Source organism: Gavia stellata, chromosome 7 (genome assembly GCF_030936135.1).
Source record: "Gavia stellata isolate bGavSte3 chromosome 7, bGavSte3.hap2, whole genome shotgun sequence".
Classification (NCBI taxonomy): Eukaryota; Metazoa; Chordata; class Aves; order Gaviiformes; family Gaviidae; genus Gavia; species Gavia stellata.
The window spans coordinates 3,507,169-3,532,999 of NC_082600.1; the positions used below are offsets into that span (position 1 = coordinate 3,507,169).

At 42.2% G+C, this 25,831-nt stretch overlaps 1 protein-coding gene across 1 annotated transcript in view; it reads right to left on the bottom strand.

The window, feature by feature from the left end:
* The window catches only part of MAP4K5 (mitogen-activated protein kinase kinase kinase kinase 5), a 71,259-nt gene that overhangs the window by 15,543 nt on the left and 29,885 nt on the right, over positions 1 to 25,831 (bottom strand). The window contains exons 3-19 of the mRNA XM_059819307.1: positions 17,851 to 17,941; positions 16,623 to 16,687; positions 15,393 to 15,448; positions 14,101 to 14,148; positions 13,970 to 14,012; positions 12,197 to 12,269; positions 11,014 to 11,145; positions 10,447 to 10,509; positions 8,994 to 9,075; positions 8,251 to 8,367; positions 7,818 to 7,896; positions 6,697 to 6,755; positions 5,595 to 5,659; positions 1,817 to 1,859; positions 1,196 to 1,349; positions 510 to 607; positions 367 to 408 (exon numbers count right to left, since the gene is read on the bottom strand). Of these exons, the coding sequence (XP_059675290.1) occupies positions 367 to 408; positions 510 to 607; positions 1,196 to 1,349; positions 1,817 to 1,859; positions 5,595 to 5,659; positions 6,697 to 6,755; positions 7,818 to 7,896; positions 8,251 to 8,367; positions 8,994 to 9,075; positions 10,447 to 10,509; positions 11,014 to 11,145; positions 12,197 to 12,269; positions 13,970 to 14,012; positions 14,101 to 14,148; positions 15,393 to 15,448; positions 16,623 to 16,687; positions 17,851 to 17,941 (1,310 nt within the window). The remainder of the gene's footprint in view (positions 1 to 366; positions 409 to 509; positions 608 to 1,195; positions 1,350 to 1,816; positions 1,860 to 5,594; positions 5,660 to 6,696; positions 6,756 to 7,817; positions 7,897 to 8,250; positions 8,368 to 8,993; positions 9,076 to 10,446; positions 10,510 to 11,013; positions 11,146 to 12,196; positions 12,270 to 13,969; positions 14,013 to 14,100; positions 14,149 to 15,392; positions 15,449 to 16,622; positions 16,688 to 17,850; positions 17,942 to 25,831) is intronic.

Sequence of the window (25,831 nt, forward strand, 5' to 3'; positions counted from 1 at the left end):
ATTGAGGGCTTACATAAATGGCATATGAAGGGAAAACAAGCAGAAATGTTGAAGTAATAACACCCTGTCATGTCACTACCACCTCTCCTCCTTTCTCTTTACTAAGCAGGGACTGCCACTGGAGATCACTGCCCACAGAGCCAGTGAAGTCTCCAACCCTTCCCATCTAAACTGAACGGTGAAAGGAAGTTTTTAAGAAAAGGAAACAAACATTGTGGATTCAGTACACGAAAAGTAACTGGCTATGAGATGCAGAGAATCACCCCAGATGAGCTGGTGGCTTATTCTAGCATAAACCTTCTGACACTAGAGAGATGCCTCAACAGCAGGCTTCCAATAACTCCTACTGCAAATGAGATTTCTTACCAGCACCTTCGGTGTTGGTGGTAAACCATTGATTGCTGGCTTCTGTGGGAAGAAAGAAAGATCATAAAATACCTCCCACATACTGATACAAAACTAGCTAGCTGACTTGACAGTGAATTCAGACTGGGAGTCACAATACTTACAGGAAAATCTCTTTTCTCTTTTTTACGTGGCAGTTGAGGGATTTGTCCAGACCCTTCTGCATTTTCTTCAATGAGTTTCAGCATGCCATCCCCATTTCCTGAAAAGAATCCCAGACATATTTTGTAGCTCACTTGACACAGTGAAAGAGAAAGTATTTTGTTGCCCTATTCTCTGTTCTCCCCTGTGACTAGTGAAAGCGGAGAAGAGTGAGCTCTGAAGCTTCTATATACACATCTCGGGTAGCTGAACCCTTCCAAGGACAGCCACTCTTCTGCGTGCTAAGCCACACAGTTTTAATAAAGGCTCTCCATTATCCAAACAGTCCCTGGGCCAAACACAACTGAGAAAAAAAGCTGTGGCAAGGTGATCCTCCCTGCACATTCATTGCTTTTATGCTATTCCTGCAGGCAACACAGGAATAGTATTGACAGGCTGAGTGTCCTTGTTTTGGGAAGAACGTTTCCACCACGGATCATGGCTCTAATAAGAACCAGCACACATACAGAAAGGAAAGCTGCACCTCGTGATCAGCTTGTATTAAAAGAATTATCTCCTGAAAATAGCTGACTCTAGAACTGATTTCTTTTTACAGGATGCAAGTCACCTCTAGGAAATGTAATGCATTTACCCAAGTCGCTGTATCTAGCTGTGAGCAATCCAGGGCTACTGATGCTGCTGGTCATACCAACGGGGGAAGAATCCGTCTGAGGCCCGCAAACAGGGATGCTTTGTCTCCTGTGAGCTGGGGGGGCTCTGTTCTGCGAGTCTGGGAAATGTTTTATTGTCTGACATTTCTCATCATCTGGGAGGTTTTCCTCAGGATAACTGTTTATTCTCGGCTGCAACAAACAAAAGAGGTGAAGATTACCAGGGAAATGGCACCTGGAGGGATAAACTTCAGACAAGTTTAAGTCAAGTCAGACTGCTTCTACACACAGACAAAAAAAATCGGCCTTTGAAAAAATACATTTGACAGCAGAATAATCAAAGAGGTATTCCTTCTCTGATGGAAAACCACAGCAGCAGGCAGAACGCTGAACAAGAGGACATCCTAGGCAGCACGCTCTCTTTAGAGGGAAAATACCTACAAGTCGCTTTGTCTAGGGCAGCGTACAAGGCCAGGAGTCCCCAGAGGTTGAGACTGCACAGACTGCAAGTCAGCATAAAATATGAAGCTGCATGAAGTCTGCTAGCAAATGGTATTTAACAGAATTTATAACCTACCAAGAGCATCAGACAGAAGCGCTGCAGAGGCTGCACAAGTGGGGTTTGCTGCCTAAAACTCGTAAAACCCACCATCTCTTACCTTAGGAGGCAGTGGAGGTGGCCCTGCTCGCTTTAGTGTTGATCTACAATGAAAAGGTGCAGTAGTCATCTTAGTTAAACCAATAACATGAACAGAATTACTTGAGAACACAGACTGTAAATAAGACAAGCTAGATGCATAGGAAAGACTGATCACAGCTTTGCACAAACAGGGTTAAACTAGAAGTCTAAGAGTAGGGAAAAAAGCACGTTAATCTTGTTAGAAGTGTTGGTTTTTGATAAACTCATGTTCTTTCATAAATGCCGGTGTTATAGAGCATTCTGTGGTGAAGGGTATTTGAAATTAGCAAATAAATATACGTTCAGGGACTAGTTCTCTGAAGGTGCCCCCTTCCACTGCTTGAATTTTACTTTTGCACTTGTTTTTTCTAGAAAATTCTTCCCGACAGCAACAATGCTGCATTTCTGGATCAGCCAGTAGATCGTGTCACAGAGCAATGTTCTCCCATAATTTTTCAAAGTTTAATTGAAAACAAGTTTATTGGTCACCCACTAACAGCCACCCCAACTGCAGCTGAACTTTGGGCCAACCAACCAAGAGGTTCACCACCGTTGGGTGCCGTTTGCAGCTTTCGCTCTGGGTCAGACAAACGTCCGGGCACCAGAGGAGCTGCACGTACCCCACCAGAGCTCCGCAGGAACATCTGCACGTCCTGTCGCTATCGGGCCTGGCTCATGATTGACGGATTAATCAACACAAAATCTGTTTTAAAGTATTAGGCACTTCCATACAGACCCTCGGATAACCTCAGGAAGGACAGCAAGGGAAGAAAGCATTGCTTTGCAGACATTCTCCTGACGATCAGATAAACAGTCAAGCGTGCGTTAGACCTTTGAGTGCAACCAGCCCTCACTTATTTATGAGTGGCAAAGCTGCCTGCAGCATTTTAAGGGAAGAGGTTTTGCCAGAATGCTGCCTGCTTTAGCGAGAGCCACACGGAGTAAACACAACTGTAAACGAAGGAGGTCCACTCACTCTTCAACATCTTCACTCCCATCGCCAAATTTTGTAAGCAGTCCCCTAGGTAAAACGTTTATAAAATTAAGAGCTCTGCTCTAAGGTCAACACGTGCAACTAAACCGATCGGTGACGTCATTTAGTTTCATAACAAGCACCTCTCAGCCCTTTTCAAAAGAAAGTACTTCTCTCTTACTCGCTGCATTAAGCTCTTTTCCATTTAGTACGGTCCTTTCCTTCCCCCCACCCCCCAATAATCATTTAAGCTCTCTTCCATACCAGATACCATCAACTCATCTTTATTTTATTACCTGGTATGTAAATATTGTTGAAATGCCTAAGAACAATATAATTAAAAAAAAAAAAAGAAAACAGAGGAAGTTACTGGGGGACAAACGGAGAAAAGCCTTTACAAAGGGAAGTTTCCTCCTTTATGCTAAAGACACAGACTATTTCCCATCGCAGTGGGAATTTTTGTTTCAAAGCTACCCCAGGGTCAAAAAAGAAATTGTGACTACAGGATCAAAGCAGCACTGAAAATATAATTCTGAAACAAACAAAACTTGGTAATATTTTGCAAAATGGCAATTTGCAAGTTCTGTCTTACAAAAAAAAAATAGACTGCATTAAATAAAAAAAAAACCTAAACCACAAATCTAAACCCATTAAAATGCATTCCTTAGTATGCTGTTGTGACACTGTGAAGTCCAGGCTTCTGCATTTAGCAATCGTGAGGTGGAAGAGGCAGCTCAGAAGCTGGCTGTCTCGGTGTTCAACCAGGGACAGGCTTCTTCAGGCTGGAGCAGCCCGGCGCAGTCCAAGTCTCTGCCTGCAGAGCAGACACCCCCATACCCCACCAACTCACACATCCTTCCACGTTCCACAACACACCACGTCTCCCAGTGAGGAATGACCACAGGGGTAATGAACACAAAACCAAAAGCATATTATACAAAAATCCAGCCAAATTTGGATTAATGTAAAATTTCCCTGCGAGTTACTTCTGAAGGAAAAGTGGCAGACAGTTGCCAACAGGAACTAATACAAAATTTAAAAGAGGAAAAGTCCAACCACCAACAAAAACCACCTCCATAACACAGCAAATATATTAAAAAATCATTTTAAAAAGTGCTACAATAAGGATGAGAAAAAACAAGAAATAAGTTCAATCGTGATGTACACATCCTGGTATTCCCCTTTCCAGTTAAGTAATTCCCAAGTCGAACGTATCAATCACCATTCACTCTGATAAAAGCCAAAGGGCATGAAAAGCAAGGACCCCCCACACACATCCTCTCTGTACATCCCTGGTATTACTCAGAATTGCTGGGACAGAAGAGCTATGTGTTTCCTGTTTATCTTTTTAAACTGGAAGTGGTTTCCAAGTAAGCGGCACGGATTCACCATCCAGAAACTTTATGCTGTCCTCCTTTCAACACTAAATCTGTATCTGTTTACCGATTTACAGCCCTAGCAACGTTTTCTACAGCTACATTCATTCTGCTTTTAATACCGCCTGGTATAGACAATCTTAATAATGCTACAGAAACAGAATCAAATCAATAAGTCACTTTGCCGGGAGGAGCTTCCCTCCCTCCCTCCCTGCTCCTCGACCCCGCAGATTCCAGCTGTCTGCAGAAAAGCCAGCAATCACGAGAAAAGGCTTTCAATCTGCAGCTCATCAGGGTGACACAAACAAAACGAGAGAGAAAGGAAAGCAGTCGCTGTCATGACTCGACAGGGAGAGGCAGGGCCTAGGGAGCCACCCCAATCTTTTACTACAATGAGAGTGAGAACAGAAAAATAGGTTGAACTTAAAAAGACCCAAACACTGGCAACCTCCACGACACGGCCAGCTTTCCAGGGGGCTGTCATGTCAGCTGACAGCTTATGCAAGACTTTATCTGCAAAAAAGCCAAAGAAATTCACCGTCTGCTACTCAGTTCCAAATAAAGATGGGAAACAGGCTCTTTTAGCTGAGCAATTATTTCAACCAAAATACCATCTTTCCCTACATATGTGCATCAATCAGTATTACTGAGCTTCCATATTCTTCATTGCAAATTCAGAGATTGCCTTTAAAGGCAGAATCCAGTATTTTGCAGCAAAAGGAAGCCACATACCTAATAAATTCAGTCCTAACTTGGACAGAGTTCTGCTCCCTTACTTCAGGCCTGCTTTATCCTAGGGGAAATCAGTTATAGCATATCTTTACCTAAACCATTTCACCCCAGAATACTACATAACTGTATTTTAGATTACACTGATCAGACACCCACAGCAGAATTAGTTGTGCCGTCATACTGAAATTGGTAAAACTCAATCTTCAGCACTGGTTTCTCCTTCCCTTTCTTGCAAGGGCCCGACTTCAGGGTGCGGACGTGCTTTGCCACAGGATGTCACAACCACAGCAGTGGCTCAGAAGAGAAGCGCAAGGATCCTGAACTCAGCCCTTGCAAGATAACCAGCTCTGCTTCAGAAAACTGACTTTGGCTGTGTTATTTCAGTGTGCTGGCCATACATTTACACTTCACTTTCCATCTACAACTGGGGAGCTACAAGAAATTTAAAACAAACTACGGGTTGTGGTTGAAAGAGATTAAAACCCATTCCCCAAGAGAGTGACCAACCAACTGCAGGAGGAGGACTGCATACTGGGTAAAATCTCCTTTAACTTTAGGAATATTGAAGTGGATTAGGGTTTACGGTTTGATTTTCCACCATAGTTCAATTTTTCTTTCAGAGTATACTTTCATATTAAGTCACAGAAATAAAAGATGTTTTTAAACGCTGTACTTACTTGCTGCTGCCACCATCGACAAAAGGATTCCAATGCGAAGCAAAGTCAGTGCCAGCTGCCACAACCTGAAGATGCAGAAATTTTCATTTTTCCCCCCCTGTCAAACTGAAGCACCTTATCCACAGCACATGAAGAGGCCTGGGAGATTCCCAAGCCCTACAGAATGACCCATAAGCAGTAAAATAAAATTCCAAAGTGAAATAATGCTTTACAATCTAATTATAAAGCAACTATTAAAAAGCTATTTTCTTCTTCTTAGACTCAGACTTAAAAGCAGCACCTGGAAATGGTATAACGCCAATATCAAGTGGCAGTGAGTAACATGAAAGCAAAAATTTATGGTGAAAACTCAGTAAGGATTTTCCACTCGGGGCACTTCCAAGACACTCTTGGCAGCAAGAGAACATACTGCAGCCACCTCCAAACTCGTATGAGATGCCATCAGCAGAGGCTGGGAGCATTCCTGCCACTAGACATGGCACTGAGCGGACCTCACCGGTAACAACATGTACAGATCTAATCAGCCACATTCAAAAAAGGATGAACTTGCACCTACCTGGTGAACTGGAGTACTGCTGTAAAGAACAGGAATGGGATTTTTCTGGAGCGCTGAGCACTAATGTCTCCAAATCAAAATTAACGGCAGCTGTTGCTATTCACAACACTTATTAAAAAATGGAGCCCTTGTGTACACAGGCACATACTAATCCCAAAGAACGTTAATTAGCTGATCTGCAGTAAACTGCTGAGGGCTGGAACAAACAGCAGCAGCTCAGAGGGGGCAAAACCGGCTGCATGCAAGCTGGCAGCCTTCCAAGAAACAAGCAGCAAATAAACCCTGATGATAGGAAGATCAGGGACTCAAATGCAGAACAGCCTCTTCACATTATCAAATTAATAGGCAAATGTCATTTTTTTCATCTGAGCATGACTCTCTGCACAAAGCATAGAGGGCAATTCATTTTCTTAAAAATGTGGCAATTGTCTGGGGACTGAGAGTGGTCTTCTCATGACTTTAGACTTCAGAGACATATTAGAACTGAACCACAAAACAACGAAGGCGCTATGATTTTCATAAATGAAGGACAAAACTCCTCCTCACCATTTCATCCCGAGCTTCTGTTTCTTTCCGCAGAGGGGGCTCAAACTGCAGCTTGTCAACTACAAAACATTACATTTTCAACTTTAATACACACAACATTATACTAGTGCCCTTTCAGTGCTTACTACAGTGAAACACATGTTGTAACAGATCTAAATATTATGTACACAACACTTAATTTACCTACAAAATACGACTATCACTTAAACATCTGCATTACTGTCTAAATGCTTAAATTTGCAAATGTGAAACCCACAAGAAAGAAACAGACCAAAAGTAAATACCAAGTCATTATATGAAAGTACACTAAAACATAACTATGTAACCACATGTTACTTTTAATGCATGTGAAAGAGAAGAAAGAGGCTTTTCAAGAGCAAGCTTCCTAAAAGTGTGATGCACGTGATGCAGAGGAGCAGATAGCATTTACACTACCAAAGGCATTTGTCCAAAACTGGAGAAAGACCGTTTCTATCCTCAAAATTTCAACTTAGATCCAACTGAGTTGTGTATTAATATTATTTTAAAAGAAAAGAAAAGGTTATATTAAAAGAAAACGCATTATGTTAGTATGCACCCTGGTCAGGACAGCTATTGCAATCACAAGCGCTCCATCAGGCTCAAGAAAAGGTCTAACTTAAGAACTTGAAACAATGTACAGACAAACACAAAATGCTGCATTTTTTCTGTATTTTCTCATCACATCATGACACTCAATGTACTCAGGTGAAAAGATCCCCTCCTAATTATCAACTCCCTCTTATTTTTTAAAATGTTTGCATGTTATTAGTGGTTTTGCTGTTTTAAGTAAGGCTGCATGGCCTGACAGAAATCACAGAGCTGAAAAGCTACGCTGGTCATGCAAGGTTTCCACATAAACATTACGAAGCAGCAATGAGAGGGAATGAAACAGCAGAAAAATATGCAAGTTTTAATTTTGGTTTTGGAAAAATATTATTGAAGATTCATGTGTATGTGCTGTTTCTGCTGGTTTTGTTTCTCAAATGTGCCAACAGCGGAAGAGACTTTCCACAGTACACAACAAAAGAATGACACCAACATCCTCCATCAGTAGAAGCAAACCAGCACCACAAAATGGGCAAAGCACATCAGAAACTTACAGTTTATCTCCGATGCTGTTCTTTCTGCCCTAATGTTCCTGTTTGTAGAACGAATCGTATGGCGGATAACGGAGTGAGGCTGCAAGGGTTATAAACGGAAAAGCTGAGAAAAGTCGCGTGGCCTTCTGTTGGAATCAACAATCAAACCAACAAGGAGAAAGAATAGTTGTTGTAGTCACACACTGTAACATGCACCGTCTTTGTCCCAGCCTTGCTCAGCTCGTCCACAGGACCCTTCTATACACGCACAGCGTAAGTGTGACAAGCATTATGGCAATATTTCCTGGCTTCTCCTGCATGGTAACTCTAAAAATGGAGCTCTCAAAATGTTGGGGCAGTGCCCCTGTCAACCTGCACTCTTACATTCCCAAAGCAAAGCACGGTATTCAAACAGCAGTTTTACCTAAAGACAGAAAATAAAAGATGTTCTTACCTCAAAATCATCATCATCAACTTCACTGTAGTGTGTATGGTTCTCAGGGTTATTAACTTTGTCCAACAGCTCAACTGCTAACGATCTTGAAAGACCAGGCTGCCCTACAAAGCTATGCTAGAACCGCAGAAAAGAACAAGTTATAATATGCAACTGATATGTAACTTTCATTAATAAACATCCAACCTAGAACGTTACCGAGTTTTGCCTACTTTCTGGGGGCTTGAGTATTTCTTTAACGACTCCTTAATTGCCAGACTTTCTAATCCCTCCATAAGCATGGAAACGCCACAATTTTGGCCACTTGTAAATTGGAAATAAAACTCTGAGTCAAACAAACAATTACACCTTAACTTCATTTTTTACACTAGTAGCTCAGTCGAGTTTGGGAAAGCAGAAATAGATACATAAACAACTGCTAAATACATCCGTTTTCTATTCGGGTGACAGAAGGGTCCGTGTTTACGCAGCTATACCCAAGAGGCCGAGACATCCACTTGTAGAAAGGACAGGATGAAGACAGCGCATGTCATTTTTCCTACCAAAAAGCATATAAAAATCTTGACACCAAACAAAATCCTGCTAAAATCTACAGTTGACCCATGGCTCTTATTCAGATTTTGCCACCCATGTTGTAAAATCAGAGAAAGAAAATTGTTCCAGTTTGGTTTCTTACTGATCTGTTGCTTACTGAGAAGCAAGAGATCTCTTATTGATGTCACTAAATGTTCCAAGTCACTTACAGAAAGGAGTCTGTCTGCTGTCGGTCTCTTCTTTGGATTTTTTGTAAGTGCTATTTTCACAAAATTATGGAATGTTGATGACCTTAAAGAAAAATGAGGTTTTATGTTTAATTTTTCAAGAAGATATTTTTTATTTTAACACAGTTACTAAACAAATTAGAAAAGGGTGTGCTAAATTAGAATGTGGTCCAGGTACCTCATCTCAGGTTTGAATAATTATGTTACCAAGTTAACAGAACAGGGGAAAAAATAGTTGATTCATGGAACTTGCATGGAAAAGTTTTGTTTCAGAAAATAAACCAAACATTTATGGTGCTATTTCAACTTTTTCCATTTTCAAGTGTTACGGAATTAGGTATCAGAAATAAACATTGTGAATTATGTACCCAGCAAACCCTCAAAAGCTAGGCAAACCTACCGATTTCACTGTTCTTGGCCACAGGTGGGAAAATAAATTACAAAGTTCTAGACAAAGACTCCACTTACTCTTTAAAATGCTTTGTTGCTATTTTCAGAACAACTTGGGTGATTGTGTCATATAACCTCTTTTTAGATCTGAATTATGACTTGGTGTTATGACTGGACCTACAATTTTTCAAGCATTTTTCTCACAATTCCCTTTGTGTTAGTATGCCTCTCTGGGGACAGCGTTAGCCCAAGTCTGCTTGCTTTCAAACCACATTACAAAACGTATTTCCTCTTCTAGTCTTAGCATCCGAGAAGGCGGCATTGGAGAAATAAAGTGCATTGGCTGGGGTTACACTGAGCAGTTTCAATACAGGAAACATGCACTTAGAAGTGTTTTCTCCCTTCCTCTAACACACATCTGCTCACCCAAACACCTCAAGGTAAAAAGATTGTACAGCAGTACCACAAGCAAAAAATCCTGCATGCCAGAATTGTTTTGAGTCTCATAATAAAATGTTAGTAAGCGTGGTACAAAATCCTGCAGGCACTGGGAAGGTATCACAGGTTAAAGAAATTATTGCTGAGTATATCCTGGCAGAGGCATGTTCCTCGTGAAAGGATTAAACGATTACCTGTCCCATTGACAGTGGCAAATGCCCTATAAATAGGAATTAAGGGGAAAGGATAAAAATAATTTTTCTTCTTAGAACAAAGAGGACCGAAGAAGGGAGATTTCGTTTCACTATGGATCACTGGCTGGGATCAATTTACATAGGTAGGGCTGTCCTGTCCCATACTGCTGGGTTTCTGCCATGTCAGAAAATGTCTGCTGCTGGACCTTAACCCTCTCTTGTTTGCTTTTGGACACCTATAAAAACCAACTAGTTGTTTCTCCGTCAAACTTTCTGTAAGCGAAATCACCTCTCAAGTTCCTGAGTTTTAAACTAGCACACGCTATTTTTTACTGCCTCCCTTCTTCAATAATGACAGATAGTTTTTTTACATTATCTATAAAGTATTGGACAAAGGAAAGAGTTTAACCTACCATTTTGCCTTTTCCTTTAGCTTTGGCGGTTGAAAATTACTTTTTGACATTAAAAACAAAGCCCTAAAGGTAAAGGAAGAATAATGTTATTATGTGGTAAAAAATTAATTCATTTCATTCCAGTATCTAAACATTTTGAATTAATACTTTATGGTAAGCGTCATACTGGTGAAACTGGATTATAGTCTATACTGTGTTAGAGGACAGACAGAGTAAAGCTGTTGATTTTCTTATCTTTAAATAAAATCTTTTTATTGCCACGCACAATCCTGTTAAACATAAGGCTACAGCTTCTCTAGTGATTTACTACACTTGTTCTTAATCACATTGTTGACACTACAAAGTTGGGGGTTTTTAAATTAAAAATTTCAATGATTATTTCAGTTCTAAATTTAAGTCTGTAGCTTCAGACTGATGTCTTAAAACCAGACACAGCTCACGTGGAAAGTAGATGTTTGATGAAGGAATCCTAGGGTGTTTCTAGGTCTGAGCTGCGGAGAAGGTTACACTATATCTACTGGGACCGAAGGGGATCCTGAAGATAAGCAAGCTCCCCAGCCAGCAGACCTCATCGGGTGAAGATCAAACATGGGCGGCTGAAGCTCTGCAAGTTCAATCGCTGTTATGCCAACCGCCCAGATATCGCAGAGTTGGTTGTATCCACCGTTCTTTTCCACCGCTGCAACTTCTGGGGCCATCCTTTAAAAGCAAAGGCATTGTTCAATGAGAGCACCAGCCGCTTCTCAACAGTGCCCGCACGCGGGAGGCACAAAGCACGTCACATCACCCTAGAGCAGAAACCCCCTCAAAGAGCGTAAGTCAGGGAAAAGCCTGACGTCCCCCTCCCTTCACCCGTCCCCCTCCCTTCACCCGGCACTAAGGCAGCGGAGAAGCACACAGAGGTGACGTGTTTTGCTTGAGGTCATGGGCTGGACAGCAGCGCTAGGAATAGAACCAGTCTCATGATTCCTGGTGAAATGCTTTAATGACCAGATAATCTTCCTGCCCACAGTCCTCCTTCTCCAACGGGATAAAGAGGGCAGCGAACAATTAAAAGCCATTGTCTGGATTAAGCGGTACGTACACATTCCATCTATACCAAGAATACCGCCCTAGGCATCTCAACTGCATCACAGCAATGCCAGAAACCAACAGCAGTTAAATTTGCATATATAATCCAGCTCAAGATTTACAATGATATATTTGCATATTAAATGCTGTCTGGTACAGACATTAATCAGTAGAGATGATTAAAAGATAGTTTAAAATCTGTTTGTCTTCACAATTCTTTCTGCACAGAAATCAAAAAGACATTGTTTAGTTTATCCACATTAGGTATCGAGAAAAAGAGGAGAATAATAAACTTGGGAGAAAACAGCAATCCTGCCTCAAATATCAGGTAGCTTGTGTTACAGCAACAAAACAGCTACAATCAGTGCTTCCCAGACTGTCACCCTTTGGGCATTTTACTTGGAAGAAAGGGAATTTATGCAATCACAGAACCATTAAGGTTGGAAAAGACCTGTAAGATCATCAAGTCCAACCATCAACCCAACCCCACCATGCCCACTAAACGATGTCCCGCAGTGCCACGTCCACACGTTCCTTGAACACCTCCAGGGATGGTGACTCCACCACTTCCCTGGGCAGCCTGTTCCAGTGTATACTTCAACGTGTGTATTTTAGAATTCTTGGCATAAATACAGACTTAGCTTTGCATACAATCATAGCAATCAAAGGAGTTTATTACCAGTAAGGGGTACCAATAAACGATTTCCTCTTCGCAATGGTGGCTGTTATTTTTGCTGCTACACCGAAGTCAGCTGGAAAATAAATTATCATAGACTTAGAAATCTAATTTTAAGACCCCAATTCTACTCTAGGAAGTATCATATTATGAAAGAACAATCACGTTTCTCATCCCAATTAAAAATTCATTAAGCTTCAACAGTTAAAGATTAATAATGATAGCAGCTAATGTCTTCACTGACATGACTTCAAATTGAAAAGTTTAGTTTCTACAGCTCACTCATGATCCTGTTCCTCTCCTAGTTATTTTTCCATCTCACAATACAGCAACCAAGCAACCTCACAAAATCTAGTGGCTATTCAATTTAATATTGGAGAGGAAAAATAGCATCATGCTTTGGAAACGGTACTATTTCTGTGTTACTTACGGAGGAACCGTGGGGGGCCATTTGTTCTTATTCCTGGAGACTCTGTCTAGGGGACAATAATCCCTTGCTCGCAGAGCTGCAGATAATCAAGTGGTCTTGCAGAGCCAAAAATCGTTTAAGTCCTTTTCATTTTTATTGCATTTGTAGTATGATAGCTGGAGGATAATTGCAGGCAAATCTAACTAGCTTAGCAGGCAAAACAAAGTGCGTAACCCAAGTTTAATGCAGTTAGTGGAAGCTCCTATCAGTTTCAAGGTTTTACTTTATTTTTTTTTTCTTCTTTAAAAAGCCACGCTTTCCTAGCACAGCATTCCTGGTTCACCACAGGGGAGTAAATGTGTTGAACCACACAGCTTTTCTGAAGAACAGCTAATGCACAACCACCCTGATTCCAACACTGGACACAGTAAGATGATGAGCATCCCATTCCTTCTCCCAGGATGTCCGCTCCCTGCTTCCTGCAGAGCCCTAACTTCTGTGAAGTGAGGCATCAGACAAGCAGATAGGGGTTTTGAAGGCAGCACACTCAGATAACAAGAGATTCAGCCCGTTTGTGCTGCGCTAAATGCAAAGCATCACTGAAGTAATACAGATCTCTTCTGAGTGTTCATCTGTAGACCTCAGAGCGCTTGCAAAGGAGAAAAGTTTCCTCTTCTCCACCTGTGCGGAAATGCCCAATGTCATACATCGGGCTAGAGGCACAGCCAGGATCAGACCCCACTTTTCCACAGGCTGCCAGGCTCAGGAGACACTATCTCACACAGTGGATGCTTGGAGGCTCTGGGGGAGAACTGCCATTCTGTCTAGGAACAAACACGTTGATATCCAGGTAACCCCAACCTGGCAAATTCCAGGGAAACCTGGGAGGCTTCAAGGCTTGGTGGTTGAAAAAAGAAATTATCTGTAACTTCGTGACAGAATGCAAAACTTCTCATTTCATACATACACAAGCCCATAGATATGTGCTTTCTACAGTCAACTATTGCCCTAAATAAAGTAAGAACATCCTACAGTGCAACACCAAAAGGTTCATGCCACAGAGAAAAATACCTAATAAAATTGACTGCACCAATACAGGAGATCTGCTGTATTATGCTTTATCATTTGTAGCAAGCTTGATCTTTGCTTGTACACGTGCTGCTCCATACAAAACAAAGCCTTACAAAAGCTGAATATTCATCTTGGGAAGCAGGGTCTCTACATTCTGGTTATTTTTTTGTTTTAATGGAATGATAAAAGACAACTTGCTAAATCAACGAACCCCAGCTGGTACTGTAGCTTTTGTTTGATCAAATTAAAATGTTCCCATTTGCTTTCTGTCTTACTCTTAAATTCAGGCAACTTACCTAATTTGACGTCTCCATGGTCTGTTAGTAGAATATTTGCACCCTAAAACACAATAAAGTTAAAATGCTTTATCAGGAATATTTTTCTGCACCAGAAAGTATAAGCTAAGTTTCTCAAAGATCCAAGTTACCTTTATATCTCTATGCATTTTGCCTTTCATATGCAAATAAGCAAGACCCTGGAAATAAGAGAGAGACAACGCGTCATTTTGTCATTTGTCAACACACTACATAGCCAGTCCCATTTAATAAATTCAAGTTACTCAATGTATTTTATTTGAAAGTGGAGCAATTTGAGATTTGCAGATAAGACATACGCTGCATTTTGTTAATGATCCCTCCCAGCTCCAGCCAACACATGTGAAGACTCCTTTAAACCAGTCACGGTGTAACATTTTACATAGGTATATGTGTATTTTCAAAACAAACATCAAGATACATCCTCTTTTCCCTTTACTGAAATTAACTATAGTTTTGAAGTCCTGAAGGTTTCAACAAGCAGGTGTTTAGCCTTTAAGCTGCCCTTCCAGCAATACGAGTTCCTGCAGTAAGAAGAGATCAGGAACAGAACTGCCAAGCAGATTAGTTCACAGGTCTACACCCCTGCCTCGGGCAGTGACCAGTTCAACCACCGCTTCAGGGGAAGGCGTGCATCCCCGTGAGCCTCTCACGTACTTATTCATGGATACACAGAGCAGGAGGAGAAAAGTTCCTTTAAGAAACAAGCTGCCTGTATCATCTTATCTTGCATATCTACAGTTGCTAGCAATCACAAAATTAAAGAGAATTTTAGTCATCTGGTTGCAGTATTTTTCCTCTACAAATTATTAGAATTTACTGCCACAGATCAAGCAGGCAGTTTAAGATGTGCCTTTTTTTTTTTTCTCCATTACTCAGCTACTTACCCTTGCTTACTAGGTATTAGCTGTTTGCTGCAACAAGATTCAAAAATTTGTCCAAAACAACTGCTGCACTGAATCACCGTGTTAGAACAACGGATGAAAAGCGCCCAGACTACACTGTAGTCACAGCCTGAGCAGATCTGTCTTCCACAGTTTCCCTGGAACCAACAAGCCCACTGAAGAAACAGGAGCAGGACTGAGCTTCAGTGTTTTGGTCCTGCAGTGGAACCCACAGAGACTGCTACTCTTGCGTAAACTCCTTTGCAAATGACAGCACAGAAGCAGCACTGCTCTGACAATAATTTTAAGCAAATATTTCCATTACGTTACTGGAGTTTCTTGCTAATTTTTATTTACAATACAGAAACTAACAGATTAACCCTGATTAGTTGGTTTCAGCTAGATTCCCAGTGCTTACAAATTGAAGTGATGGTACTGCAGCGCTTTCTCAAATCATCTTCTGGATCTACTTTCTATACATGGAGCAAACACTTTATCGTATACCTGCAGAAGTACAGTACCTGTAAAGTTTCTCTGCATACATATGCAATTTGTAACTCTGACAGAGGTCCTGTTACTGAAAACAAAGATTAAAAAGTGTGTTAAGTCTACAATATACAACATATGAATTACCTTGCAAAGCAGCCACAAATGGTATCTCCATGCAGAAGTTAAAGACTGATTTTACATGAACTGTATTTTACAGTGAGCAGAAAAGAGGGTTTTGTTGTCTGGTTTTACAGAAAGGCTTTCCGTAAAAAAAACCAGCACGATAATAGAAGACAATACCCACAGCAAGAAGAAAACCCGTTTTGACAGAAACCTAATTATCATTTTACAAGTCACTTCGTAGTAATGTAATACCCTGTATTCCGAGGAAGGTAAAAAAACAATAAAAGTGACTTACTGCTTATTTTTTAATATTAGAAATAGCAATGTTCTATACTAGAGGCCTCTGAGACTTTTAATTCTTTTAAAGCTATTTGTACTAACTGGCTGATAAATAAAGCAGAAAGAGCTCTGGTATTTGAAAACTCCGTGTTATCATTTAAAGGCAGAGCAAGTCCCCAGACTGCTTTTCCAACAACTCCAATAAATCCTTCTACAGAATCAACAACTCTAGATGAAACCTCAGAGGGGAAAATAATAATAAAAGAGTGGTACGGTACTGCACAGGAGCAAGAATAATAAGTCATTTCTACCCTTTAAAGACCAAATGGAGAGATTTCCCAGTAAAAACTGCTTCCTCACACCATGTACAGTCTCCATATCCAATTAGTGTGATTTCTGATTGCGAACTTTCTTAGAGGTCTTTTTTCCACGCCTTCGGAAAGCAGATAACCTGCTTCTGCGTATGGCATTCAGAGACATGGGCTGAGGGAAGCCAAGACGCAGGCGAGCTCCCAGTGTACAGCAACTGCAGCTACTGAAGAGCTCTCCACTGGAAAAACTCAGGCTCTTTGGGTCAGTTCCCCCAAGCATCGTGGAGAAAGAGAAACAGTGTGATGATTAAAGAATAAAGCACGTTCCGCCCTAGAATAACAGGGTATTAGCCCCAAATGACAGTCACCGTATTTGAGAAGTGCTCTCAATAAAATCTGTAGCTAAAAACCGCTGTTCATGCCCTAAGGAAAAACACGCGCAGTACCCAGCCAGTACCAACCATTCCCCGTTAGTTTGCTTATTACTTATTTTTCTTCTTTACAGAAACCTTCCAAAAGGTACAAATGTTAAAATAAGTTTCAAAGTACCATGGTAAATATCTTGGAGGGATCCCCCACCGCAGTATTCCATGCAAATCCACAGCTTCTCACGGCTATCAAAAAAAGTTAAAACACAGGCATCAGAAGCTGATTAATCTGTATACAGAACAGAGTTAATAATGATTATTTAAAGTATTTTCTATTGGGCTTGATCACTCTTTGTTAAATATACGCATTCTGATACATGACTAGCAGTTACATGCTTTACGTGTTATTAATAATCTCAATATAAATTCTCACCTGTCAAAATGAAAATTTTATGCCAAAGTCACTGAGAAGTCTTTAAACGTTATCAGACCTAAAAGGTGTTGCTTTAACTCTGACCTCCTAACTGCAATAAAGAACATGCAGAAGAAACACCTGAGGTTTATCTGCTATCAGTAAGATTACATTAGATAAGATTGAAACTGCGAGTTTAGTGCGTTGAATTGAAATTACCTAATTTATACCTAAACAACTCCTCATGGCCTCCAAAAAGGGTAATGGGGATTTAAAAATTTAGCCATTTTGTCCCAGTTGAAGTCCATTTGGGCTCTACAGATGACTTAAAAAATGCAGCCCTCCAAGAAATCTAAAGATGAAGCCTCATAGAAAAAGACCAAACAGGCAAAGCGGTGATATATATTCCCACAGAGCCAAATGATAAACGGCAGAGCTCCACAGAAATGGAAAATATTCCCCAGCTTTCTGTATAACATTTAACGTGTGCACTTGAAGATGCAGCCAGCTGGCATCACCTTGTTTCTGCCTCTCAGTACGTTGCATCTGTTACACCAGAATTATGAAAAATGATATTACCAGAAGCTCAGATTTAGTGGTTTGCTCTTACAACTCACTGGCTATACTTGCACAGCACACAAGACCACCATTAAATAAAATAGCTAAAAGCAATTCTGCTCTAAATAAATAATGAGCTTGTTTTATATTAGGACTAATAAATGTTTAAGATCTGCCCCGCAAGTGAGTAGGATTGGGTATGTTGCAAGAGTCTCTAGGGGAAAAGTAAGTTTCTGTTCCTAGTGATAAAAATATTCCAGCCTTTTGGCCAGCAGAGAAAACAAAGTATTAGTCACCACTTTTTTTTTTAAGCCCACTGGGAACCAAAGGGAATTCAACCTAGAGAAGAACACTGAGAGAGGATATAAGTACTAAACCAGACTGAGCATTGTCTTAGGAAAGAACCAGCAGAAATGCAGGTATAAAAAGTGGGGTTTACCTGAGATAGCTCCCAAAATAGGCGACTATGTTGCAGTGTTTGCATTCTTTAACCATATATATTTCTTGCTGTATCAATGAGAAGTCGTCTCCTGAAAAACAGGAAGCAGCCACCATTACATCACAGTAAACTGAACATTCAAAGTGATCTGAAAGTGTGCACATAACACATAAAAACAAGCCACGGGCCTGGATAATTGCTAGGCCCTTCACGAGAGTTTTCTAGCACGCCAGCCTGTTCAGCAATGGTTATCTGCTCACACCATCCTTCCAGTCTGCATTCCTTATTACATCCTTTGCACAAGGCACAAGCATTTCTTGAAGACCAACAGAGAAGGGCTGGCCTGGTGGCCTGAACACGATCCATCAATGGAGACAGCTCCGCACACACCGAGAGTGCTCTGAAAAGGAAGCAAAGGGATCCCACGGAAGGATGGGAGCACATGAGAGAACTCTGGAGCAGCCCCTGTATAACCATCAGACAGCCCCAGCTGGAGCTGGTCTGGCTTTACCGGGACACGGTGCTCACAGCACAAGGGTCCCACTAACAGAAGAAAAGATTGCTGCAAGCTAATTCCAGTCCCCTGCCTGAAACCAGAACAGATCACGTACCATAGGCTCTTTTATTAAAAGTATTTCATTCCAAAATGACTCTGATAGAGCATATGGCCTGCACGCCCACTCAGCCCCCACTGACTCAGAAGAGAAGCACAGAGTCCTCAACATGGACCGCCTTGTTATGAGTGCATTTTTGGACGAGGACAGCTACATAAGCACATTTGCACATCCTAAATATCGTTTGGAAAAAAAAAAAATTCTACTGAAAAATGTATTACGGCCAGAGCAATAGCCTAGCATGTTTCTGCCTCTTTGATTTAAAAGGGTAAAAGCTGTCATAAATTAAAAAAAAAATAATTATTTTATAGCTGCAATGACGCAAACTAAAATATCTGAGAGCTAGGAAAAACACTGGTATACCTTTATTAAATCCCATTGAGAGAACTTCCAGACAGAGGATATTCTCCCCAGACTCTAGAGCTCAAACACCGCAGCTCTGCCGCCCTGACACTCAGGACAGGCTTCCACCCAGCCCGGCGCTGGGGCTCCTACGGAGGCACGGATCAGCTGGCTCCGGAGCATCAGCCTGAACACCAGCAGCGACACATCGAATAACATCAGCACAGCCTGATAGCCTCCCTCTGAAGAGCAATGTCGCAAAAAACAGCCTACTAGGCCATCCTAGACGTGTGCCTGCTCTGTGATCATGCATATATATACACGTTACTATGTTTATTCTTCCTTTGGCATCAACAAAACTTCTGTAACAGCTTGCAAGGCGTGAAAGACTAGAATTTAGGTAAAGGTTTTAGGTAAAATGCTGCTCCAGACAACGGGGTAGCTACCAAAAAAATTGGTTTGTATGTTTAGTTTTGTTTGAAGTTTCACTAGTAAAAGTTATCTCCTACTATCAAAGTCAGGGATGTGCAACCCAGAAAACATGCAGTGCTTTGTTCTGCTCCCCTTAATTTATATGATTTTGACAACGCCAAGAGGTCTCAAGCACAGCTGTAAATTCTGTTTGGATTCTTCATGTGTTTATTTAACAAGTAACAGCATAGCTAATATTTTTAATAACCTCTTTAAAAATAGATGGTTTTATTTGCTGTGCTTTGAACCAACTTCCCTGAGCAACGATGTCACCGGCGCCCGCAGGACCCACAGCAGCCAGTACCGATGTACGGCCCCACGGCATTTACCACCCCTTTGGAAACCCTGGCTCTCCATACATACAGCGGTACGTAGTAGGTGTTTATAGATATAGCCGAAGAAGTGCCAATTTGGTATAAAGGTTGCAATCCTTTGGAAAGTGTTATGTCTCAATGATTACCAGATTTTTACTTAAGAAAATAATCACGAAATACAAAGGTAGAAGGGAACACACTTGTATGAATATATCCCTGACTGATTTCAGTAAATCCTCAAGGGCTTCTTGAAGTTGAATTGTAAGGAGAAACACTTCCCTGGGGCAGGAAAACATTAGTAAAAGAGTTTCAAACGTCAAGAGTCTTTTTTTAAAACACAAGTAGTATTTTTTTTTAATGATGAAAAAGAGAAGAGGCAACATGATTTCCATAAATTTAGCACGGATTTCACACTGTGCTTGCTTTATGGGTTACCTTTCAGCTACAACTTTGCTTGAATTCATGCACCCTGCCTATAAATGATTGCTACGAACAAAGGATTTTTTGAGTTTAAATCAGATGGATTCATTCCTCCCATTTCTCTGACAAACTGCCTAAGGGAAATTGTTGAATGCTCACAGATAACTAAATGAAGCATTTTAAAACTACAGAAGCTTTTTAAGAAAGTTAAATCTAAGCAAGTTTGAAGGCAAAAGCCTCCCACCCTACACCAAAGAAGGTACCGTCTTTCTCTAACTCTACTAGCTGTCCAAGAGTTGAGAGTATCAAATGCCGAATACCCAAGCTCTCTTCTTAAACTGCCATCTTCAAATCAAAGACTCTTTGATATGTCAGAAGCCGCATTTCAGAACAGCTAGATACTGTCACAGGTGAAAATCATGATCAAGAAGGTTTCCTATAACAGCAAAAACTTGCAGGCAGCAGCCGGAATTGCCCGTCGATAGCGCATCAATTGGGCTGCCTAGCGTGGAGCAACAGGAATGTCAGTTCTAGGAACTGTGACTAACGGGGGAAAATTGAAGGCAATACGGTGATTTGGGCTAGAAAAGGACTGACAGTAGAAAAGATAACAACCTTCATGCACATAAAAGATATCAGGGAAAGGGGGAGAAGGGATAATCCATTCTCCAGTTTTACGACAGGACAATTAGCTATGGACTTAAATTGCCCTAACCCACATTCCCTGTATAGATGAAAAGCTTTTCCTACCGGAGTACCATCGTAACTCGAAGTCATGGGAAGCTGTGAAATTTCCTACCAGTGGAAAAAAATGAAGAAAATGCTCAACAAGTACCCATCAGGAGTGACTAAGGCTGATCCTGGCTGTAGCAGAGGAAGACAGAAAAGATGATCTTTTGATTTGCAATTAATAAATGGAGAATCTGTGCAAAAAATGGGGTTACCTACAGGAAAAGGAAAGGAAAAAAAAAAGATTTGGAAGAGAAAAGGGGAGTGCAGGCTGAATATAGACAGGGAGCTGACAGAAAAGTAGCAAACAGCTGGAAAGAAGAGAAGCATCCATGAGAAAAGTTTGAGTAAAATATGTAGAAAACGATTCTGAAAGATCAGACACAGAGATAGGAGAGAAGATGTATAGTCGTTCAAAGATGACAAGAATGAATTCAAACCAAAGGAATTCAGAGTTTCCAGGCAGCTGGAGTATTAATCTTGGCAAGAGACACTGGAATAGGGCAAAAATTAAATATCCTTGGATAGCATGAAAAAAAAGACAAAGCATTTGTAGAAAATACTTCATCGAGAGGGAGACAGCAAGATAAAAAGAATTAGATCAAAGGTGACAATCTATCCACACAAAGAGATTTTCATCTGTTTTAGTAATCAGAGATTGCTCGATGCTAAATAACACGGAATTGGAAAAATGTACTTTTTGTCTACTCACATGTTTGCAATTATGGGTTATGTGGCATGCTGAGCAAAAACGTCGTTTAGGGAGCTGCTGTAAATCACACGAGCAGCGTGGTGAGTCACTGCAGCTTGCTACTATTATGTAATTTTACCTCTGCAGCAAGACACACAGGACACAATAGAGCGTTACAATGGAATATTCTCCTCCGATCACAGCCTGCGGTCGAGGTTGCTCTGCTTGGCACAACTAGCTGCTTGTTCTCCAGCACAGCTGGCAGGGAGGAGACTGCTGAAACTTGCAGCCGTATCATCGTGTGATGCGATCGGATCAGATTTCAGAAGCTAAGCAAAGTAAGGCCTGGTAAATTCAAAACAAATCCATATTTAAATGGGAGATCATCGAGAAAACCGATGGCCCATTAACACTAGTGAATTATTCTACTCACAGACACTACTCCTCACCTACGTGGAACTGGCATGTATACATGTTCTGCCAAGTTGTCCTAGATGGAGAACATGTGTATCCTGGATCCACATATCCCACTCGGCAGCATGGGAAGGCTCTGATGGCTCTAGTACCTATCACACAGCACTATTAGGTCTTCTGGGCATGCCTGACCTTGATGGTTTTTAAGCAAGTTCACTCCTGGTCATATTTTCATGTGCTTCACTGAGTGCTTTGAGTAGTCCCATCCTGCAAAAAGACCCAGGGCCACTTCTCACAACTCCTCCTGGGCCAGCTGTGAATCACTTTATTGTCCAAAAGGCTCCCAAGGGGAGAAATTCATAGTTATTGTTTTAAATTGGTTTATTCTGCATTACTTCAGTGCTGCATCACAGGGCTGATGCTGTGCGGGAACAGAGGGAGGGACGGCCAGGCAGCATCCAGGGCTCACACGCAACTGGGAGGAGGGAAACTGACGGTATTGGGAGACATTCATGGTGTCACCAAAGGGTGGGACAGAAGCACTTATTAAGAGGCCAGATCTTCAAGGTGTCAGCCAGCCTGCCAGCACTCCTGCCCCGAGCTAGTGCCCTCAAAACGCAGTCCTCACGGGCCCCAACACGCAAGATGGACACGTCAGGCTGCCTGGCAGAGAGGTGATGTGCGCTCCAAAGCCTACCCGCCAAGCCTCTCTGGGGAGCTTGACTGTAGATCCTTTGTAAACCTGGGATTTTTAACACTATAATTAACGTTTATTATTCAGAAGAGAGATGCTGTTTAGCAACAGGACCGGGTGGACACTGCTGTACAGGATGTTGAAGGACAAAGAGCAAGGTCACACCATCGCTGATGAGCCCAAACGCTCTCACTGTATTCGTACAACTCACCTGAGAGATGCCTGCCTCCTGAGTTAGCCAAAGCAACTGTCGCCTCTGCCGGGACCACTCCTCAAAGGTTTTTTATTTCAACAATCTGAGTTCCCAAACAAGGGGAGAAAGCCCCAGAGGAGTGACAACTTTGCAGAAACCATTTGCTCCAGTGTACAAACTCCGCAGCCAAGCAATATCCACAGGTCATCAGCTCCTCTGCGTTGACTTCCAGACATCCCCATGCTCCCCAGTTCCCAATCACTCACTCCAAACCACTTTCCTGAACCTCGTGAAGATTCAATCTCTGCTGATGAAAGGGATGGCTTTCCCAAAACACAGGTTTTTGCTTAGATTGGAGTTTTGCTGCCAGTCTTTCCCCTCTATCCTCATTAAGTTTAACTCCCGAGAGATTTTCCAATCCCCATTTAGATAGCTTGACATGCAATACAACTGAACAACAGCCCCAAAATATTTTTGGGGAGGTGGAGAGGATGCATGGCATTGCTGTAGCATACCATCCCGTAGCTCTGACACATACAAAACTCCTGCTTTCTTCACCACCCTGCAGACCTGCATTGCTCTTTACCAACCATTTGGAAAACTGAGAACAATTCTTTTCAAGTTTCACATCTTTAAGAAGGGGAATAATTTAGACTGCACTCAAGCATCCGAGCTGTTTTATCCATACCTTTTTTCTCAGGATTCAAGGAAACCTGCAGTCTGACAGAAAGAATTTAAATTCCCCTAACTTGAAGCTCAGAAATTGATTCCAAGCAGGAAACAGCTATTTGGAAACAATGATGTTTTCACCAGCAAATTTTATGGGCAGGCATCTAGCTGCCAACTGCTAACCACTGATGTTACTGATTACCTCTGAATTGATAGAAAATATTACTGATGGCGATGTGCTGCCACTGCTGTCTAACACCAGTAACAATTTCCCTGTGTGTGTTTTCTTCTGCCCTGCTTGGATCCTACTTATGAGCAGCCATGTCAACCTATAATCTATATTCCTATTCCTTAACACTTTCAGCTCTTTTCCTCTCTCCTTGCCTTATCTACTTACTGTTATACATTTCAGCCTTTCATGAGGACCCGGGGGTGTTGGTTGACATCCGGCTGAAGATGAGCCAGCAGTGTGCCCAGGTGGCCAAGAAGGCCAACGGCATCCTGGCCTGTATCAGAAATGGTGTGGGCAGCAGGAGTAGGGAGGGGATCGTGCCTCTGTACTCGGTGCTGGTGAGGCCACACCTCAAATACTGTGTTCAGTGTTGGGCCCCTCACTACAAGAAGGACATGGAGGTGCTGGAGCGTGTCCAGAGAAGGGCGACGGAGCTGGTGAGGGGTCTGGAGCACAAGTCTGATGAGGAGCGGCTGAGGGAGCTGGGGTTGTTCAGTCTGGAGAAGAGGAGGCTGAGGTGAGACCTCATCGCTCTCTACAACTGCCTGAAAGGGGGTTGTGGTGAGGTGGGAGCTGGTCTGTTCTCCCAAGTGACTAGCAATAGAATGAGAGGAAATGGCCTCAAGTTGCACCCGGGGAGGTTCAGGCTGGATATCAGGAAAAATTTCTTTACTGAGAGAGCGGTGAAGCACTGGAAGAGGCTGCCCAGGGAGGTGGTGGAGTCACCATCCCTGGAGGTGTTCAAGGAACGTGTGGACGTGGCACTGTGGGACATGGTTTAGTGGGCATGGTGGGGTTGGGTTGATGGTTGGACTTGATGATCTTACAGGTCTTTTCCAACCGTAGTGATTCTGTGATTCTATGAACCCATCTTTACTCTCCCTTCTCACCACTGCCATCTCACTATTGCTATTTTTCTTCATGCATTTTGTCAAATGACGTGTCCTCCTAATTCACCCCTTCACAACCTGCCTTCACCTCAAGTGTCACACTCTGCATTACCTTCCAACTAAAACGTGTGATCTTTCAACTTCTTTCCTACTCATAATACCTTCTTCCCCCCACCACAACCCCTTCCGCTGGCCTTGTTCATCCAAGAAACTCAGTATTGTAAGTGAAAGCTTACACTACATGGAAACATGAGCTCACCCACTCCGGATATATTCATTTCTGAAAGAAGAATAGAAGATTATAAATGCATTATAAGTATGCACAGCAAAATTAGACCAGATTTCAAGAAGTTAAATTTAATTAAAATCCTGGGCACTCTACGTTAGAAGACCACGCTGTCTCTGTTTTGCTTTGTGTACGCTCCACAGGCAAGCTGAGTCTGCGGCACTACCACTCAGGACATGGCACGGCACAAAGCGATGTCCAGACTTTAACGGCTCCGGCACACTGGGAAGCTCAGGCGTTCGGCCCTGGTTAACTCCTAGACAGATGCAGTGGCAGTGTAACGAGCTGCACACCCAATTCTCCCAACAAAACAGCGTTGGTGTCCCCCAGGCTATGGTGATGCCAGCCTGATGCCACGGGAGATGGCTGCCATCAAAGGAGCACGGGAATCAGAAGCAAGGGCTTCTGGCAGCGTCTGACCAGCCACTGGTCAGCGTATAAAACCTGTGTCTATTTAAACCGCCATGCACAAAGGACACGATCCCAAGCTTGACTAGGTTACACAACACAAGGCAGTGAAGGCGTAAGCGGTACTGACAAGTTATTTTCATATTTCTTCAACCGCAGGTGCTGCCAACAACAGTTCAGCCCCTGCAGGCTTAGTTTAAAGAAGCCTCAGGCTTGTTCTTCTCCATAGCTCAAAACATCTCTAGGGAATTTATTATAAAAAAAAATGAGGCTGCATTGCTGCAGCACCATTCTTCAGTCCCCAAAACACCCTGGACTCAGAGTGCAGCTCCACTGTGCTGCAGCCGTGGTCCAGAGAGGACAAACCCCCATCGCAGCCCGACGGCTGTGTTCCTATGTGGAGTACGAACCTCCGCAGCTGAACCATGAGATACAAAACAAACTTAACGAACCAGGCCTGGCTTTGAATGTACAGAGCACAGTAGTACACACCTTCGGATGACTGTTTGCCTTCGTACAAAAACCCTTGAGCAGTTCCACCTCCAGTTCAAGATCCGACCTGAAATAGGTAACTGGCTACTTCTGGCCTTTACAGGGATCTCACACGGAAAATG